Source organism: Puma concolor, chromosome B3 (genome assembly GCF_028749965.1).
Source record: "Puma concolor isolate L17-30 chromosome B3, mPumCon1.1.hap2, whole genome shotgun sequence".
NCBI lineage: Eukaryota > Metazoa > Chordata > Mammalia > Carnivora > Felidae > Puma > Puma concolor.
Window position 1 is genome coordinate 6,624,615 of NC_141672.1, and position 20,434 is coordinate 6,645,048.

At 48.6% G+C, this 20,434-nt stretch overlaps 1 protein-coding gene across 1 annotated transcript in view; it reads left to right on the forward strand.

Moving 5' to 3' along the window:
• Window positions 1-19,315, forward strand: part of SETD3 (SET domain containing 3, actin N3(tau)-histidine methyltransferase) — an 80,290-nt gene extending 60,975 nt beyond the window's left edge. Inside the window, exons 7-13 of the mRNA XM_086708838.1 lie at window positions 2,248-2,306; window positions 3,247-3,361; window positions 8,310-8,384; window positions 9,365-9,531; window positions 10,380-10,465; window positions 16,879-17,039; window positions 17,956-19,315. Of these exons, the coding sequence (XP_086564964.1) occupies window positions 2,248-2,306; window positions 3,247-3,361; window positions 8,310-8,384; window positions 9,365-9,531; window positions 10,380-10,465; window positions 16,879-17,039; window positions 17,956-18,423 (1,131 nt within the window). The 3' untranslated portion in view covers window positions 18,424-19,315. The remainder of the gene's footprint in view (window positions 1-2,247; window positions 2,307-3,246; window positions 3,362-8,309; window positions 8,385-9,364; window positions 9,532-10,379; window positions 10,466-16,878; window positions 17,040-17,955) is intronic.
• The last annotated feature ends 1,119 nt before the right edge of the window (window positions 19,316-20,434 follow it).

Genomic DNA, 20,434 nt, shown 5'->3' on the forward strand with positions numbered 1-20,434 from the left:
GTGTGTGTGTGTGTGTGTTTTCCTGAGTTGTCTTTATGACTTCATCAGGACTATGAGCACGAACTTCTGTTTTCGGGAAGAAAGGTATGTAAATAGGAGGAAGGGAGACATTCTGGAGAGTTAATTTTCCGTCTGTCTGGTCCTTGCGGAGGATGTCTTGTTTGACTAAGGGTGCAGAATAGAAAGCCATTTCAGGGTCTCGGAGTGTTGGAAGGTTTTTGCTTCGAGTCGTCTTGACATTGAGCATTCCGTGTTTGAAAATTGTCCTCTTTTCTCTCATTCAGTAAGTCAGACTTTCTTGGGATGGCGGACCAAATTCTTAATACCTAGGGGATTTAGTGTTGGAATTTACCAGCTTTCTAAATACCATCCTGCATTGCACAGTGTAAATGAATTAAAATATTTTAAAATAACAAAAACAACAGTGCTTGCCACCTGCTTAGAGTTTGGAAAGCACTGGCTTGGGCACTGTCCTGCGCCCTTGGGGTAGATCCCCCCTGAGGTTTCCTTGTGTTGTAAGTGAACGGGAATCTCAGCCACGGAGTCCTCCCCGCTGGGGTGCTTCTTACGCGGACACCGGCTTGGGTTTTGTGGAGGGACAGTTCTCTGCTCAGTTTGTCCTTTTATAAGGAGAAACCTGAGCGGTGTCGGTGTCGTAGTTAAGTTTCATCGTTGTAAATGGAAAGCATCTTCAGGACTCTTACAACGTAGCCTTGCACTCCATTCATTACAAAGGAGAGGGAGGAAGAAGCTTCCTTCCCTGGGATTCGCGCATCTTTCTTCACTGGAGTTGACCGCGGCCTTGCCTCGGGGGTTTTTTGTTTTTTGTTTTTTTTTTTAACAGAGATAGGAAATCCCGATCTGCCTCCAGCAGCTAGAAGATTCCTCTGGGCAACGTGTGCTCTTATACACTGACTTAAAATTCGTCATCTTTAATTTCACTTTTGTTACTGCAACGTTTCAAGATGACACGAGTGTAATTTCCTATTTTGACTTTTCTTCCAAAGGGTTAACCGCGGGCTAAGAACGCGAGGGGAAGGCAGGCACCTGGGAGCTAACGCCCAGTTGGCAGCCTTTTGTAATATATAATTTGCCTAAAATTGCGCACGGAGCACAAGCTTTTGTTTTCTAATTGATTTACGGTTCGAGCCACTTCTGCCTCATCCCTTACTGTCCTGCGCGCGGTGCCAGCGAGTACATTACAGTGAGCGATGATAAATGGCCGTGCACTCGCCATGCTAATGCGTCGAGAGTAAAAACCGCATGCTGCACGGAGCTCCGCGCATTAACAGTGCTGCAGAGACCCGCCAGCAGCGCCTCCCTGCTCCCCGACCGGAGATCGCCGCGCGCTCCCTCGGTCACTGAACTGCAGGCCGCCTCTCGGGCTGTTACTGAAACCGGAGATTAAAATGATCCCGTCGCAGCTTTTCATTTGTTAATGGAGACAAAGTTGCTGAGCCCTCTCGGGGTCCAAGGCGGGGTCGTTGGGATGAGGAATCAGGAGATGCATAAAACGTCCTCCTGAGCGTCAAGTGGTGGATGTTTTCACCAAATGTTCATCTGACCAGGAAAAAAAAAAAAAAAAAAGTCAGATTTCAGTAGGCCAGCCTCTCTTTTATCTTTGTCCTGTTTGTAAAATTTAGAACCGCACAAAACTACCTTTCTTGATTTTTCTGCACTTGAGCCGCACTTACCACGTATATGATTCATTTGCACATAAGTTGATTTCCATCCAAATGATTTAAGTCGGAGACAAATGAAAGAACCGTCCATTTATTAGAGTGCCTTTAATTGTTCTTTTTCTCCACATAAGAAGAGATTTGCTGCACTCAGGGGTGTGCAGCGTGTCACGGGGAGAAGAAAACGAGGAAAGCCAGGACAGACGCCTAACTCTGGAGGCCCCCGGTGTCCCTTTGGATCAGACACTCCATGCGTGGGGGCGCCTACCTTCCTCTCTGTAAAGTCGGTCCACCTTCAGTTTTATTTTTGCGTGGTGTCTGTGGGTTCTAGTATCGAAATATGAAGAAGCAGATTTATGGCGGCTGCTGGGCACAAGAAATTAAGTTGACAGTGATGTATGAGAGCATAATAGCATGATGATCCCTCAGTAGCGCGGCTGGACGCCTCCTGCTTCATTTGGCTCTTGTTAGGATCTGTTAGGCAGCTAAATAATGAAATTCTGCTGACTGATTTCTGTTTTCCCTTTTTCTCTTCTCACCTCTGCTTTCTGAAACTTCTAATTCCCAGACCCATCCTCATGCCAACAAACTGCCCTTGAAGGACGCTTTCACTTACGAGGACTACAGGTTGGTGGGGTGGGGTGTGTGCCTGTGTGTGTGTTTTGGGGTGTGGCGGGGGAATGGATGTGGGGGGGGGGACTGCGTGTACGCATCTTTGGTGTGTGTTGCGTACTGTGTGTGTTGGGGGGTGGTTCCTAAGTGATCTGAGGATCTGGGAAGTGGGAAGTACTTAAGAAGTGACCTGCTGTGACCGTGTCAGGCCCCCAGACAGGTCGTCCTGCAGAGGTTCTAATGGACAGCTGGGGTAAGGGTCAGCATTTTAATAACCACGCGGAAGTTGCCTTCACCCTGTGGCGGTCGGGGAGTAGCTGAGGTGGCCACGTGATACTGGAGATTAACGTGTAGTGTGAGGTGGTCGTGAGGGTCCCCCCCACCCCGGTGTTAAATAGACTATTGTGGCGTAAAGTGGGGACTTTTTTGAAAAACGAAAAGATTTAATTGTGCCATGTGATAAGAAAATAGCATGCCACATTTTGTCGATCTCCTGGAGGATTTCTGGTCAGAAAGGAGTTACATTTGCCACTCACTGAGGCTTAATACAGGTGCAGAGTCAGCGTTCGGGAAAAAGAGGGTGGCATGGGCCTGGGGGCAAGGGTCTCGGCCACTGCGAGGACCAGAGGCCTGGAGATCTCTGTTCCTGGCCCTGGCCCTCCTTCCAGACACTCTGTCTCCCGGGAACATCCCCCGCTCAGTCCTCACCCCTGGATTGTCTGTCTGTCTGTCTGTCTCTCTCTCTCTCCTTTTCCCTTCTAGGTCCCCCTTCCTCCCCTCAGCCTTAGATTTAATTTTAAACGATGGTGAAGGCCAGCCATCACCTGCAGTAATACTCAGGAAAAAGTTTTGACGGTTGGCGAGAAGTCTGACAAACCTTAGTTTCTGGTTGAGTTACGATGGCACCGGGCTCTGAGATGTCCCTGCTGTAACCCACCTCTTCCTGTTGTTACAGGTGGGCAGTCTCTTCTGTGATGACGCGACAAAACCAGATTCCCACGGAGGACGGTTCCCGGGTGACCCTGGCGCTGATTCCTTTGTGGGATATGTGCAATCACACCAACGGCCTGGTAAGGACCCCTCTGTGTTGTGTTTCGTGTGGGGTTTGGGGGGGGGGGGCTGTGGTGTGGACATTCCACCGGCAAACCAGCCCAGCTTCCTGCTGCCTCCCTCCAAAGGCAGCAAACAGAACCAGCCGGTCCCCGCCCCCGACCTCCCGCCGAGAAAAACTGCAGTTTTTCTCTCTGGGTGTTTGCTTAATCCTGAAAACCAGGGACAAGAATCTTACTCCGCTTTCAGAAACCACAGCGAACTGCATTGATTTGCGAAGCCATAATTCCAGCCTAAACACTCATGTTCTTATCTTATTAAACCACAGACCAAACCAAGGTTTCTTTTCCTTCCTCTTCTTAGAATGCCGATTTATTGAAGAAAAAAACCAAAACTTTCTTCCTTCTGGTTTTTCCTTTTACGGTCCTTGTTTTCCTTGCTGACTATAGTCCCTGTTACGGGCCTTCTCTGATTCCCTCTCCCTTCACCTGACACGATGGCACATCCCTGGCCCACTTATTAACCTGCTTTGTCCGGGAGAAGGGCCTGGTTTCCCTGGTGCTGGGGCGTCGGGCCCTTGGCCTTGAGTGTGGTGTAGGCATCGCCAGGCTTGGGAAGCCCCAGGTAAGAGACGTTAAGAAAACAGGGGAATTTTATGATGATTGTTAATGGCGACGCGTGAAAGGAGGAAGCCCAGGAAGCCAGCTCCCTGTCCGTCCGCATTCTTTGGATCCCCAGCCACAGCAGAGGCTGACACGCTCCCTGTGCTGAGGTGGTTGTCTGAGAAACATTTCCTGGTATCAGGATATGGAAATATGATCAACTTGAGGATATTTTGAATTTTTCAGCACGGCCCTAGCACACTGGCTTGGTTTTACTTTTTTGTCTATCTTTCCTCAATGTCTGCTTTCTCTGTGATTATTAGCAGGATTATAAATAGGCTTAAAATATGCTGTCAATGAGTATCGCACACCTCGCTCCACAAAATGGCCAGAACACATGTAGCACGAGCCAAATCCTTGACGATGGAATGCCCCGGTGCTCACTTGGGAAGGTCTAGCAGCAAGCAATACTCTTAAATTGTACAGAAAGAATGCTTTCACTCCTATAATTACATTTCTGCCTTCATTTAGACATGCTTGATTTAATTAGCCAGATTAAGGGACAGCATACTTTATTTTCATTAATGAATAAAAGTTTTCATTCTTTTTCTGTCCCCCCCCCCCTTCAGAGCTATTTTAAACTGATTATAAGATTGAAGTTTTCAAAGTTTTCAAAAACGCTTTTAATATTTGACTGTAGCGTTCTCCTTTTTGTTTCCCTGGGTTAGGTCATTCGTTCTCAGACTTGATTGACCATTAGAGGTTTCTCATTTCTAAAATTTGAAAAAGTACACACATTATCGTAAGCAAACAAAATCCGTTAACCAGTGAGATGCCTTTGCAGTCGTGAAATGTGGAGGTTCCCTGCCCCGCCAGCGCCCAGAGCCCGGGCCCCGGGCCCGTCTGTGAGCGAATCTCTCCCTCCATCAGGTGCGCATTTGTGCCCCTTCACACATTCACGTGCACACTAGTTTTTGTGTTGTTTTCATATAAGTGGGATTAAGCTATTCGCTTTTTTCCAAGAGTTTAAAAAAAAAAAAGTCCGTTTATCTCAAGATAAAAATAAGGAGTCGATGACAACCACTAACGCTGTTTTCTCCAGTGCAGTTCATAAGGTCCGTGTCCTATCACAGAGCTGGCGATACGTGGCTAACCTCTAGAGGGTTCCGACAGGGTGGTGGTGCTTTTTCTTACGGTGGCCGTTTTCCTTGCATCCCGCACTCCACACCTTGGCTGAACTGCTTTCAATTGCGGTTACAAGACTTCAAGGGAAATTGGGTCTGGTAGAATGTGAGAATCTGTTTTAACACTGTGAAGTTGCAAGGGACCCGAAATTAAGGCTTTTGGCTTCGCAGACAGGTGATTGCCTTCTGTGTGTGTGTCTATCCTGACGGTCGTTGTCTGTCTGTTCTGACGCTCGCCGAGGGAGTAGGTAGACATCTGTAACCCAGCAACGCTCTGTGCTTCTGACAAAAGCCTGATGGTGGGAGCTGAGATGGGAGAGCCAAGCCCGTGACGGCAATTCCAAAGCGGTAGCAGCAGGGAGACGGGGGAGAAAAGAGAAGGCCGGCTGGGTTCCCGGGCCTGAGGTGGTGGCAAGCATGGGCTGATTGCCTAGCCACATGGAGACACAGGTTTAGACGAGTTCATGGGACACCATGTTAAACTGGAAGAAATGCTGTAGCTCTGAATTCTGGGCGACTGCTTCAGAACTCACGTAAGCAGCAATGTTCCTTTCTCGAGGTTATTCCGTTTGTGTGGAGAACACTAACAAGTGGTTTGTCCGTTCCAGCGGGTGAAGCATGTTGGAATAAGCAGCCCTTGTATTTGAGCGTGTACCTCTCCTGGTCAGGATGGAAGGGCCTTGGGAAATTAAGCAGAAGCGAGAGAGGCTCTCTCCCAAGGTCTGTTTGAGTATTGAAACCTCTAAAACGTTCAGGTTTACACAAGGCTTTTTTTCCGGTCTCAAAGTGAAAGCCTGGGTTTTTGTAAGTAGCAGACAAGGCTCCCCGCTCCCCGCGTCCCCGTTGCACTCCCACCACACTCAGGTCTGGGCCCCTGTGCTTCCTCAAACACTGGCACACGCCCACCTCAGGGCCTTTGCACGGGCTCTTCCCGCCGCCTGAAATACATGTTCCTCAGATGTCTACAAAGACCACTCACAGACTTCCTCAAGGAAGGCTGCCCTGGGTCCCCTGTGTGGCATCGCCACGCTCCCCCTTCTGTGAGCCTCGCCTCCTGTCCCGTTATCTGTCTCCTGTATTTCTGCCTGTTTATTTCAGTTTATCGCTGGCCCTTCCCCATCCCTCCTGCTTCCCTGACTTCCCTCCTGCTGTGTGATGCTCCTGCCAGGTCCCTGTGCAACCATACCATGGAGCCGCAGACTTTCAGGGCTGGGGGTCTGTGGGCAGTTCCTACTCCATGCTTCTCAGAATCCCGTGTGAGGTCAGAAAAGTGATTGTGACTTTGGGCAGGAACCTCATAGAGCTGATCTTAGCAAGTGTGGAACCTGTTCTGTGAGGGCAAATGTGCCAGATCCCTTGGCTGCATTCATTTCGTGTTGCTTTCATGTTTCTCTTGGTCTTTGCGGAGTGGCAGTATGATGCAGTTCATAAACCACGGGTTCTGGGGGTCCTGGGTTGAAAGATTGTCGTCACGTGGCCCTCCGTCCTAAAGATGTTATTCCCTGGACTCAGAAGTCAGTTTTTGGGTCCACGCTGTTGATGCCTTTTTCAGTAAGTGGCACTTGCGGTGGTCTTGAACTTTGATTCTCTAGGACAAAATGAAGAGATCAAAGGAATTAATGAATAATTACAGACCGTCTAAGAGATCGGGGGGCCGCTCTAAAGGACAGACTTCCGATAAGGAGCTTTTCGTGTAAATTGGGGGCCGTGTTCTTATCCCAGTGGCTCACGCATCCGTGAGTACTGTCAGAGACAGTGTCGGGGGACATGGTTGACACGGGAGCTTCCAGACTGCTCCTGGGGGTGGGTGTGGGGTGGGAGGGTGCCAGTACAGGGACTCTGGGAGTACAGGGGGGTTGGGTCGGGTGAGGGGCGCTGTCCCCAAAGAAGCCAGGGCTCAGGCAAAACGGGAGCAAAAGGTAGCTCCAGACACGAAGGAGATGGGAGAGTGGCTGGGCGTGGCAGGCGAGTAGCAGGTCAGGGGCCCCAGGGGGACGTGGGCCTCCCCGTAAACTGGCCTCGCTCAAGAATTTGGATTTCTGCCTGTAGGTAAGGTGGATGGCCACGAAAAGGTTTTTGGTTTTTTTTTAATGTTTTTTAACGTTTGTTTATTTTTGAGATATAGAGAGACAGAGCACAAGTCAGGGAAGAGCAGGGAGAGAGGGAGACCCAGATTTCAAAGCAGGCTCTAGGCTCCGAGCTGTCAGCACAGAGCCCGACCTGGGGCTCAAACCCACAAACCGCGAGTTCATGACCTGAGCCGAAGTCGGACGCTCCACCGACTGAGCCACCCGGGCACCCGCTACCAAAAGGTTTTACACAGGAGGCCGGCACTGTAGTGTCACTAGGGATGCGGGAGGGACAGTGCTGGAATCTGAAGCCAGCTGCCGATGGTTAGGACCTCAGCCATGCCAGGGAGTGATGAGGAAGGCAAGGACCCGAAGGCTAATTTAGGAGTTCAAGTGCTGGCCTGTAGCGGCACCAGAACACCTCTGTGGCCTGTGTGTCAGGACGTGAAGTGGCCTGGCCCCCCAGGACAGGACAGACTTGGGGTGGGGGGAGATGTGGGTTTCTGGCCTGGGACCGGGTCTGGGGTACTTACTTGTAATGGCCTCAGAGATGCTTACATACAGCGCTCAGCAGAAAGATAGACCACAGCTAAGTTATTTGATTTTCCCTTTGCTTATCTGAAAGTTTCAATTTCTCTAATTTCAGAGTAAAGTAAGTACATAGTTTAGAAACAGGCTTTCCTTTTCCCCGGTTGTTTACCCGATGGAAGACACACGTTAGTTTCTTAGTGGCCAGAGGTGAGAGCAACGGTATTTGGAGTCATTTGGAGTCAGCTCGTGCTCTCCAGGAGACCCTGCTTCCGTCCGTGGGGCTCGCTTTGGGACAGATGGTGACCTTGCTTGAGACCAACGAGAGCCACTCTGTCCACTGTATTTTCCGAAGAGTCAGGTCCTTCCCTCGCTCCACGTGCGGAATCTTGTGTAAGAATTTCTGGTGTAAATAGAACTGATTACAATAACCAAGAAGTTGTTTGCAGTTTTGTAGCGCATGCGGAAGGCGCCCTTTTAGGTACCTTCGGCTGCCTTCTGTCTTCTGACTGCCAAACCAGACCCTCGCGAGCGAGGGCACCGCTCCCCTCCGTGCTCACAGTTGTCCCCCTCCACCCCGCCTAGATCACCACCGGCTACAACCTGGAAGATGACCGATGCGAGTGTGTGGCCCTGCAGGACTTCCGGGCTGGAGAGCAGGTGGGCGGCGCTCACGCACCGGCTCGCGGACCGGGGGCCGGCCGGTGGGCACAGAGCTCGCGTTGTGTTGATAAGTTTAAAAAGGGATTTAGCTCGGGCACAAAATTAGCGATTTGGATTTAGGACCGTCTGGGGAGTACGTCTCGAGACCTGAAGCCGTAAGAAACGTACTGTGCTTTGGGTCCGCGGAGAAAACAGATTTAAGTGCAATTATTTGCACAGTTGACCTCGTATTTGCAATTTATTTAAGTGGCAAAATCAAGGGACTCGGGCACCGTACGTCTTTCCACTTTAATCTGCAGATTTCATCTCATGATTTGGGTGGGGGCAGGGGTGAGCCTTTCGGTGAGTTTGAAAATACGCATCCCTGAATGCCTGCTTTCCGCCCCTCGGTCTCAGGACCGAGCAGTTACCCCCAGAAAGCAGAACTGACGTCGACCGTTGACGCCCCAGCTGAGACAAAATGAGCAATGCGAGTCTAACGAAGTGCCGGTCGGCCCTTCCCGCAGAAGAGTTAGAGACCCCCTGCGGGGTGCAGAGTTGCCACAGGAACTGGAAATGAGTTTCTGACGGACACGGCCTGAGACTCTTGTCCCAGAAGAGACCCTTGTAGTGGAAGGAGGCGGGGGGACCGTGACGAACTGCCACGTGCAGTCATAACGTGCCGGCCGGTCTCGCCGTCCTGGGGACAGAGAAGGGGCAGTGCGCACCCCGGCCGGGGCTCCTCTGTGAACCAGGCAGGCCCGCGCGGTGGCGGGAGCGGACGCCCTTCCTGGCCCGTCTCAGCCGGTTTGGGGAAGGGGGAACTGCACGCCTTGCTGGGGCTGCAGGAGAGACACGTGATCACGCGAGGGCTGTTTTGTGTGTGGAGTGTGACGTCCAGTTGAACATGTGAGAACTGATCCTTTGCCCTGCTCTGTATTGAGAATGATGTTAAATTTCTTTTATATCCCTTTATTTTTTTCTTTACTGCATCTCAGATTTACATTTTTTATGGCACTCGGTCAAATGCAGAGTTTGTGATCCACAGTGGTTTTTTCTTTGACAATAATTCACACGACAGAGTGAAAATAAAGCTGGGAGTGAGTAAGAGTGACCGACTCTACGCCATGAAGGCCGAGGTCCTGGCCCGCGCCGGCATCCCCACGTACGTACAGAGACTCCCGGCTCTCCCCTGCGCGCCTAGAAGCATTTCCACTTGCACAGTGTTTCCTTGGTGTGTCAGTAGAACTTCTCTAGAGTGGTCTGTCCCCATGTCTGCATCCGTGCAGCACAGCAGATTTAGACCGGGACGCGTGGAGACTTACGGGCGTTTTCAGATAAACGTCAGCGTCGTTGAGGGCGCTCATGGTCCCTTCCAGGGGACACGGCCTGAACTCCTCATTAAGTTAAATAAATACTGTGGATCATTAGTGTCTTTCACCTTGAAAAGGTTAATGACCCGGATCAATTTGTTTCATTTAATTCTTTGCCACCATTAGTTTCTGTAATGAAGTCATGATCCCTAGTGATTTCAAGAATTTCTGGTTAAATTCTTGAAGATTTTCTCGCATTTGAGGTGCAAAATGATAAAGAAGCCAAGAATTATGATTTATTATTCTCCCGGGAATGGAGGAACCATTCTTAATGAAAATGGATTAACCAGGCCTTTTTTTATTGAACTTGTCAATATTTGATTAATGATTAAAATGTGAACTCAACGTACATTATTATTAACATTTTTTAAGAACCGTGGGCACACTTAATTCTCTTAGTTGTCACACGCACCCTGAGATTAAGGCTTTTAGAAACTGCCATCCTCCGAGAGAGGCCCTACCTTCTGCACTTTGCAGGCACTGAAAGCAACATTTGCGCGGTTCGGGTGAGGGGTCGGGATGAGTCACGCGGGTCAGCGCCCCTCGAGGGCGGCCGCCCTTCCCGAGTGTGAAGTGAAGGGCTCTCAGTTGGTGAGAGCAGGTGCCCGGGCAGGGCGACTAATGCTTCTGCCTTTGTCAGTTCCAGTGTGTTTGCGCTGCATTTTACCGAGCCGCCCGTCTCTGCCCAGCTCCTGGCTTTTCTCCGCGTATTCTGCATGACTGAAGGTAAATCATTTCAGGAGGAAAAAAAAAAAAAAGATGTTGACTTTTTAAAAAATGCATCAAGTGTAAAGCATAGTGATGCAGATTCAAGATAAAATTGTTTAAAACTAGAGCGCTTTCTCGGGGGAGGGGGGAGGGCAACATTGGAGAAAGAAGTTGATCCGTTTTACCCTGGAAATGTTTTATTAAGTCCTTGATGTGTTGTCAATATTCATTTGTAATAAACAACTAATTCTCTACTGCATTGGAAGAAGAAACATCTGGGATCCTGTAACTGCATCAGAATTCTGTGTTTGTGGAGGGGAGTTTTTGATGTGCTCGTTCCGCAGACAGCCGTATTCCCCGCACCGTGCACGGACCTGGGAGTCCCCCCGGAAGTCATGTGGTCAACGTGGCATTCGTGGGCCACGGGACCTCCCTGGCTGGCAGACTCTGCTTTCTAGATGCGAAATTGCTGGCAGGCTTCCTAACGTCAGGCATCCTGTTAGGTTAACACTGAAGACGACCCTGTTTGCATCACAAAATGGTCTTGTCCGGCAGCCTCTCCCTTCAGGCAGAGAAAGAGTTAAATGCACGTATTCAGCATCTACTTTTATGTTTGCTTAAGCTCAGACATTTGGCCTTTCTTATCCTGACTGATTGTGCTTGCGTTTTCGTGTTTGGTCTGAAAATGTCCCCCCACCCCCACCCCAGTAGGCCCAATCCCATGGTCCTAAGGCTTCGCTTTTACTGTTTTTGGTTGTTTTGTTTTTAGTTTTTATTTAAATTCCAGTTAGTTAACCAGCGGTTTAATACTAGTTAAGGGTGTAGAATGCAGTGATTCATCATGTACATGCAACACCCAGTGCTCATCCCAACAAGTGCCTTCCTCAGTGCCCATCCCCCATTTAGCCCATCCCCCCCCCCCCCCCCCCCTCCTCTCCAGCAACCCTCTTAGTTCTGTTGTTAAGAGTCTGTTTTCTGGTTCCCCCTGCACACACACCTTTTCCCCTTTGTTTTGTTGTTTAATTCCACATATGAGTGAGATCATAGGATATTTGCCTTTCTCTGACTGACTGACTTCACTTAGCATAATACATTCTAGTTCCATCCACATCATTGCAAATGCCAGGATTTCATTCTTTCTTGTGGCTGAGTAATATCCTGAAATATATATGTACACCACATCTTTATCCATTCATCGGTCGATGGGCTTTTGGGCTGTCTCCATAATTTGCCTGTTGTTGATAGTGCTGCTATAAACCTCAGGGTGTATGTATCCCTTTGAAGTCGTATTTTTAATTTCTTTTTAATGTTTGTTTATTTATTTTTGAGAGAGAGAGAGAGAGAGTGTGTGTGCATGAGCGAGAGAGAGAGAATCCCAGGCAGGCTCCATGCTCAGTGCAGAGCCCGACATGGGGCTTGAACTCATGACCGACTGTGAGACGATGACCTGAGCCAAAATCAAGAGTTGGACGCTCAGCTGACCGAGCCATCCAGGTGCCCCTGTATTTTTGTATTCTTTGGATAGATACCTAGTAGTGCAATTGCTGGATCATAGGGTACGTCTATTTTTTGTTTCTTGAGGAACCTCTATACTGGCCTCCAGAGTGGCGGCGCCAATTTGCATTCCCACCAACAGTGCGTGAGAATTCCCCTTTCTCTGCAGCCTCACCGACACCTGTTATTTCCTGTGTTGTTGATTTTAGCCATTTCGACAGGCGCAAGGTGATCTCTCATTGTAGTTTTGATATTTATTTCTCTGATGATGAGCGATGTTGAGCAACTTTTTGTGTGTCTGTTGGCCACCTGGATGTCTTCTTTGGAGAAATGTCTGTTCACGTTCTCTACCCATTTCTTAATCGGATCGTTTGTTTTTTGGGTGTTGAGTTTTTTAAGTTCTTTGTAGATTTTGGATACTGACCCTTATCAGATATATCATTTGCAAATATCTTCTCCCATTCCATAGGTTGCTTTTTAGCTTTGTTGATGGTTTCCTTTGCTGTGCAGAAGCTTTTTATTTTTATGAATTCTCAATAGTTTATTTTTGCTTTTATTTCCCTTGCCTCAGCAGACATATCTAGTAAGAAGTTGCCATGGCCAATGTCAAAGAGGTTACTGCTTGTGTTCTCTTAGATTTTAATGATTTCAGGTCTCCCAGTTAGGGCTTTCACCTGTTTTGAATTTATTTTTGTGTATGGTGTAAGAACATGGTCCAGGTTCATTCTTTGGCATGTTGCTGTCCGGTTTTCCCGGCACCGTTGGTTGAAGAGACTGTTTTTTTCCCATGGATATCCTTTCCTGCTTTGTCAAAGACTAATTGACCATATAGTTAGGGATTCATTTCTGGGTTTTCTAGTCTATTCCATGGATCTATGTATCTATATTTGTGTGAGTACCATACTGTTTTGATCAATACAGCTTTGTAATATAACTTCAAGTCCAGAATTGTGATGCTTACAGCTTTGTTTTTCTTTTTCCAGATTACTTTGGCTATTTGGGGTCTTTTATGGTTTCATACGAATTTTGGGATTGTTTGTTCTAGTTCTGTGAAAAATGCTGTTGGTATTTTGATAGGGATTGCATTAAATGCGTGGATTGCTTTGGGTAGTATGGACATTTTAACGATATTTATTCTTCCGTGAGCACGGAATGTTTCTCCATTTCTTTGTGTCGTCTTCAGTTTCTTTCATCAGTGTTTTATAGTTTTCAGAGTACAGACCTTTCACCTCTTTGGTTAGGTTTATTCCTAAGCATCTTATTGTTTTTGGTGCAGTTGTGAATGGGATGAATTCCTCCATTTCTCACCGTGCTGCTTCATTATTGGAGTACCAAAATGCATCTGATTTCTGCACATTGATCTTGTATCCTGCAACTTAACTGAATTCGTGCATCAGTTCTAATAGCTTTTAGTGGAGTCTTTTGGGTTTTCTGTATATAGTATCCTGTCATCTGAAAATAGTGAAAGCTTCACCTTTTCTTTGCTGATTTGGATGCCTTTTATTTCTTTTTGTTGTCTGATTGCTGAGGCTAGCACTTCTAGTCTTCTGTGGAAGAGCAGTGGCGAGAGTGGACATCCACGTTGTCTTCCAGACTGCAGAGGAAAAGATCTCAGTTTTTCCCCATTGAGGATGATACTGGCTGTGGGGTTTTCATATATGGACTTTATTGGGTTCCTCTAACCTGCTTTGTTGAGGGTTTTTATCCTGAATGGCCATTGCACTTTGCCAGTGTTTTTCCTGCATCTGTTGAGAGGGTCATGTGGTTCTTCTCCTTTCTTCTAGTAATGCAGTGCACCACGTTATTGATTTGCAAATATGGAACTGCCCCTGCAACCCAGGAATAAATCCCACTTGATCGGGGTGAACTGTTGGATTCGGTTTGCTAGTATTTGATTAAGAATTTTTGCATCCAGTTCATCAGGGATATTGGCCTGTAGTTCTTTTTTTTGTGGTGCCTTTATCTGGTTTAGGTATCAGTAATGCTGGCCTCTGTAATTTGAAAGTTTTCCTTCCTATTGTATTTTTTGAATAGTTTGAGAAAAATAGGTATTAACTCATTACATGTTTGGTAGAATTCGCCTGGGAAGCCGTCTGGCCCTGGACTCTTGTTTGTTGGGAGATTTTTGATTACCGACCCAGTTTCTTTGCTGGTTATGGGTCTGTTCAAATTTTCTATTTCTTTCTGTTTTAGTTTCACTAATCTGTATGTTTCTAGGAATTTATCCGTTTCTTCCAAATTGCCCACTTTGTTGGCATATAGTTTTTCATGATACTCTCTTAAGATTGTATTTCTCTTAAGGTGTTGGTTTGTTATTTCTTCTCTCTCTCCTTTGTGATTTCACTTACTTGGGTCCTTTCTTTTATTTTGGCTAAGTCTGGCTAGTGGTTTTCAATTTTATTTGTTTTTTCAAACAACCAGCTTCTGGTTTCATTGATCTGCTCTTTTTTCGCTTCTATATCATTTATTTTTGCTCTACTCTTTCTTATTTCCTTCCCTGAAGTTTCATTTGCAAGTGTGTGTGCGCGTGTGAGTGTGTGTGTGTCTGCTGTTGTAAACGACTTCAAATCCTGTGCAAAACAGATTGGGTAGGAAGAAGTGAGTGAGAGAGTTAGCACCTAACTGAGCAAACAAACAAGCATTCCTCTGAAGAAGGCTGTCCGGGCACTGGGGAGAGGGCAGTCTGGTCTGCAGAGGTGAATCGTGGCCCGCGGTGGTGGGGTGTGCTGGGCTCTGCTGTCCTCGGCCCCCTGTCTTCACGTCTGGATGCCCAGTCCAGGCTTTGACGTCAGGACAGACGTGGAAGAAACTTAGGCCCCAAACAGGTGATTTCGACACCCAACCACAGGACCCAAGGCGGGGGGGGGGGGGGGGGGGGCGGTGGATGGATGGAGCTTGTCCCTCAGAAGTGGCCACACTGTCGAAGGCCCAGCTTCCAGCGAGGTTTTCCTTTGGTGGTGGCTCATCAGTCAGTTTAGCGAACACCAGTGAAGGGTTTCCCATGGGCCTGTCCCATGTACAGTAAAGAGGTATAAAGGTGAAGGTCACCATTCCGATCCCAAGGAGACTTATGACTGAGAAAAATGACAGTGATGCCGATCCCTGTAATGTGTGAGCACCTGCTGTATGCCAGGCGCCATGCTACATTCTGTTAGTTGTCGTCAGGCTTGTGAGGTGTAGGGCTTCGCGCTTGACTGACGTGGAAGCTCCGGTTCCAAGGGATTGAGTGACGTGGCCCTGAGCTGGCAGACGGCGGCCCGAGTCAGGACCAGCTCTTCTCCCTGCAGGGCCTGCGCCCCGGGCATCCCACGTGACTCCCGCTGGCTTGCACAGAACACGATCCGTGGAAGAGACACTAGTTGTCCAGGGGTCTGGAGGAACCCGCGGTTGACATGGAGCCAGGCTGAGGAGCGAGGGCACCGATCTCTGTCGGGGGTGACCTAACGTGACTCCCGTGGTGGCTGGGGGAAGGCACGGAGGCTCTGTCAGGGCTGCATTCTTTGTTGGCTGCAGGGAAGCATAGGGAGGAACCTACTCTTGAAGCCTTTGGTCGCATGGTGACGCTGTTGTGTGTCCCCTCTTGGGGGTGTCCTGTCGCCAGCAGTCCCCAGTCTCTGCTCCTGCCCCTCAGTCAGCTTGCCAGCTTGGAGGGCAGAACGTGCGTGCGCTTAGGAACAAATCAAAACTAGCGACCTGAGGACTGGGGGGAGCTTCCAAAAAGAAACGTCTACCACCAAGGAAGCGCGTCTTAAACGGTCAGCACTTTACCCAAAATATAAACTGGAGGATCCAAAATCTAAAAACCCTGAATTTTCTCATGCCCTTTTGCTAACAAATGCAACTTCATAAATTTCTTTTTTGAATGTTCGATTAACTTCTATTTTCTTCAAAAAAACCAAAAAACCAAACTGCTTGAGTCATTTTAGGTCCGATGATTCTCTGTAGTTTCTCTTTAGTCCTAGAAAGACAACTTGTCATGTCAAGACAATTGCTATATTATCCTTTGAATTCCTCTAACTAATACTAATAAAAGTTCAGTTTGCTGGCAGCAGAAGTTCTCCAATTTGAATTGTAAAGAGTGACAGCTGTGGGGCATTTTGCTCTGAAAGAGATACTGTCTCATAATTACATAAGAAGTACGGGGATATTTCTTGAGCGTGACTAGGACGGGCATATTTGGGTCTTTTGAAGATAATGTGCCAGGAGATGAAATGCTCAGAGCAGTTGCTGAATTCTTTCCTCCTCTTACATATATTTGAAGGTAATTGAGATGTTCACTTGTGTTTACTTGTAATTTCTGTTTAATTCCTGACAAGGGAGGGATCTAGGCACATTTTTCATTAACTAAGGTTTTTATAGTCCATTTTCTTGCTTCTCTCAGCTCGGGGTTTGCGTGTTAGGAGGTAAACAGCTTTGTCAGGTCAACTACTGGCATGAGCGTCGTTCTGACTGACACAGAGAAGGGTCACTGGATTGTTGTCCTGTTTAACGCGTTTTTGCTATTTACATCGTCAACCTAAATGTCGTTTTGACCCCGTGGGTGTGACTGAGCTCACGGTTTGTGAGAAGGGTATCGTCAGCATGAGGGCCGCGTCCCTAGAGTTTGTCCTTCAAATGTATCTCATGAGACTGTGTAAAAGCTCTCGGCGTCCCCCATAAAAACGAGCGACAGTGCCGCCCCAAGGCTTGGTCCGGACTCCAGATCAGGAGGACCCCCCCCCCCCCAAACACACACACACATACCCCTCCTGAACCTAGCCCTGACTCACCCTGGAGAGCCTAGCACGGCCCGGCCCCCTCCATCAGGGAGAGCTTTCAGCCACAGGAGGACGATGTCATTGGGGAAGATATTTTCCAAGGTGGGTTGCTTGTTAAATGAGAAGCCGAGAAGCCGTGCTGTTTCTTCCCTAACAGATGGCTGTTTGTGTTTCTTGCAGAAGAATTGAAAGAACATTTGCTGGGAGATAATGCTATAGACAGAATCTTCACCTTGGGTAATTCCGAGTATCCCGTTAGCTGGGACAATGAGGTCAAACTTTGGACATTTCTTGAAGATCGAGCCTCGCTTCTTTTAAAAACCTACAAAACAACCATTGAGGTAATTAGATTGCGTAGATGAGGAGTTGAGCTGTGTCATGTTGTTAAGGGTTTCTGATAAGAGATTCCTTCCTAAATGTCAATTACTTTCTTTAGCAAGAGCATTGGGCATCTGATCTTTGTCACTCAGCTTACTAAGGTTTTTCTACTTACCGTATGTATACCTGACCAGAAGAATCGCATTGAGGCACTGACCAGAAGAATCGCATTGAGGCACTGTTGATAAGAAGACAGATTTGAAAATTTTTTTCACCACTCTTCTGTCATTCTGAGTTTTCATTTGTGCTTTTAAAGCTAACCTTCGCGTCCCTAATTTCACATGCACCCAACCAGGTGTCAAGCCCCCTGGGCCATCAGTGCACAGGACAGACAACACCTAAAATCGGCCGAGCTCGCTGTCACATGTGGTGCAGCAGGCATGAGATTTAGGCTCACCGTTTTCATCTTAGGGTCATTTTACCGGGATGGAATTTAAATACAATAAAATCGGGGCGCCTGGGTGGCTCAGTCGGTTAAGCGTCCGACTTTGGCTCAGGTCGTGATCTCGCGGTTCGTGGGTTTGAGCCCCACGTCAGGCTCTGTGCTGACAGCTCAGAGCCTGGAGCCCGCCTCGGATTCTGTATCTCCCTCTGTCTGTCCCTCTGCGGCTCATGCTCTGTCTGTCACATTGTCTCAAAAATAAATAAATGTTAAAAATAAATAAATAAATACAATAAAATCCACACTTCTAACGTGGACGTTCTGCTAGAAGCCCACAAATCCTGCAGCCACCACCACAGTCAAGTTCCAGAACCTTCTGTCACCCCTAACACCTCCCTCGTGCCCCCATCCCTGGCAGCAACTGATCTGCCTTCTGTCGCCACACTTTTGCCGATTTAGACTTCTCAGAATTAATCTCGCTCTTTTTCGTTGGCCAGGAAGACAAGGCCTTCTTGAAAAACCACAACCTTTCTGTGCGCGCAACAATGGCCATCAAGCTGCGCTTAGGAGAAAAGGAGATTTTGGAGAAAGCGGTGAAGAGCGCAGCCGCCAACCGGAAGTACTACCGCAAGCAGATGGAGGCGGGGGCCCCGCTGCCCCGGTGCGAGGAGAGCGGCGCGGGGGGCGCCAGGCTGCCCTTGGCCTTGAGGAGCCTGGAGGAGGAGGCCGGCGCCCACGAGGCCCTCACCCTGGCCGAGGCCGTGGGCGGGGCGAAGGCCGTGGAGAATGGGCTCGTGAACGGCGAGAACTCTATCCCCAACGGGACCGGGGCGGAGAAGGAAAATTTAAATCGGGAGGAAAGCCGAAGAGCGGCCGAGGGCACCAAAGAATCTTGTGCAGACGGCACGGAGGGCACCAGGGAGCAGCAGCCCCGCGGAGGTGCCGTCTGCACCGAGCTGAGCTGAGCGGAAGTTCATGGACCGTCCAGTTGCATCGCCGTGCTCCCTTGTTCACGTTTTTTCTTTCCGCAGAGAGGAAAATATGTTTTTGCTGCTTTATATAAAAATGATTTTTTTTTAAGTTATTTAAAAAAAATCTAGCTTCCCTTTTTGATTAAGATAGCCATCTTGCTTCTGGGCAAAACAAACAGGTTGCCGGGCCTCGACGGCAGACCGGGCAAGGGGTGCTTTGGCAGCCCCTGTAGACCCACTGTGGGCACCCGTGTTTTCTACCCGGGGACGCACGCAGGTCGGCCGTCAGCCGTGCTCTGGCGGGTCTGGCCCCCTGCCAGCCGCGGCGGCAGCCTCTCTGCCCCCTGCCAGCAGGACGGGGTGACGCGCTCCGGATGCTCAGCGCAGGCCGGGCTCCAGGTTTGGCAGCTGGAGGTTCGGGGCGACATCTTTTTTTTTTTCCCTAAAATAACGCCCCGGTACTGAAAGAAAGGTTAAGGTGGCAACCTTATTTTTAATAGTTTTAAATGTTGGTGATAATCCTAATTATATAAATACACACACCCACACACACACACACCCACACCACACACAGCCCTAGTGATTTCTAAAGATTTGTTTACCTTTTGTGTTTGGTTTTACCGTATGAAGAACTTGCTCCCTCTCCTTGAATCACCGTAGGACATGCATCCTCCTCCTCATTTTAAATGTTGGCTCTGATTTTAACGTGGTGCATTTGATTTCCCACGTCAGTCACGGAGGGTCTGTGGCGGCGGTGGGGCCTCAGCTCTCCGGGGCCGCGTGCACAGCGAGGCGGCTCCCCGGCTCTTCGGTTTTCACAAGCTAGAGATTTTCAAAGCTACACTTTTGAGTAAAAAGCCTTATTAAAAGGAAAACATGATTAATACTTTTGTCTCTTCCTTTCCTTGGAGTGGGACAGGCCCTTCGGACTGAGCTCCGATGCAAACCATCCTGCTTTATCCGCGGAGCTGTTTGGAAGCTGCCCGGTGCCCGATGTCCAGTGCTCTGCTTGACCCGGGGCTGAGCCGGACACAAGCAAAGGAGCGCTTGAGGTTGTGGGGGAGGTGAAGTCTCAGGCTAGCGTCCCCTGAAGGCCACTGGCTCCCGGATTACAGGTTGCCAGCCTTCCTCCACTACGGGTTTTCACGCTGTCTCCGGGGTCCTGACTATTGAGTTCTTTTGGAAAACGCTGTGTAAATAACCCGGCCGCTTCGGTAAACGCTGTTGTGCACAGGTAGTCTTAAGGACATTGTCTGTGTCTCTCCTTGGAGAAGACAGGGCTCTGCAGATAAATTGCTTAATTCCGCACCGAGGATCCGGAGTCTTACAGAGCTCAGGAGGTTGTTGAATGCGAGGGGCAGGTTTCGTCTTTACAGGTGCTTAGCAGCATTCATCAGCACTGACGCCTAGAACTCTCCTGCGTTGTTGGTACGCACTCAACTCCAGCTTATTAATAAGCACACCTGTGGTGGTGAACTCCCCCATCAGCCTTGCATCTGAGACACTTTACCAAAAGTATGAAGAGCCTATAAAACGTACATATTTCCCAAAGAAGCACCGTGGTATATTCGAGGCATTTTCTACTCTGGATAGGGAAGTCCCAGAGATTAGAACTTTAATGACTAATTTGTCTGTAGATACATTTTCTCATTGGTTTAAAAGTGAAGTCTAGTATCCAATATCTCCTTGGAAAAATTACATACGGTTCAGATGTAAAGTAGTGTCGTGAGACAGGATAGTTGTCAGAATATTTCCTGGAAAAGATACGAGTCCAGATGGAGCTCACAGAGCCCTGGGTGGAAATCGGGCTTCAAGTTCTGGCCCTCACAGCACTGCTGGTGGGTGTCAGGCCCTTCTCTTCACTTACTTGGAAGGTAATTATCAGAAGTCCCTGCTTAAAGGGGTGCCTGGGGGGCTCAGTCTGTTAAGCGTCTGACTTCAGCCCAGGTCATGATCTCGTGGTTTGTGGGTTTGAGCCCCGTGTCAGGCTGTGAGCTGTCAGCTC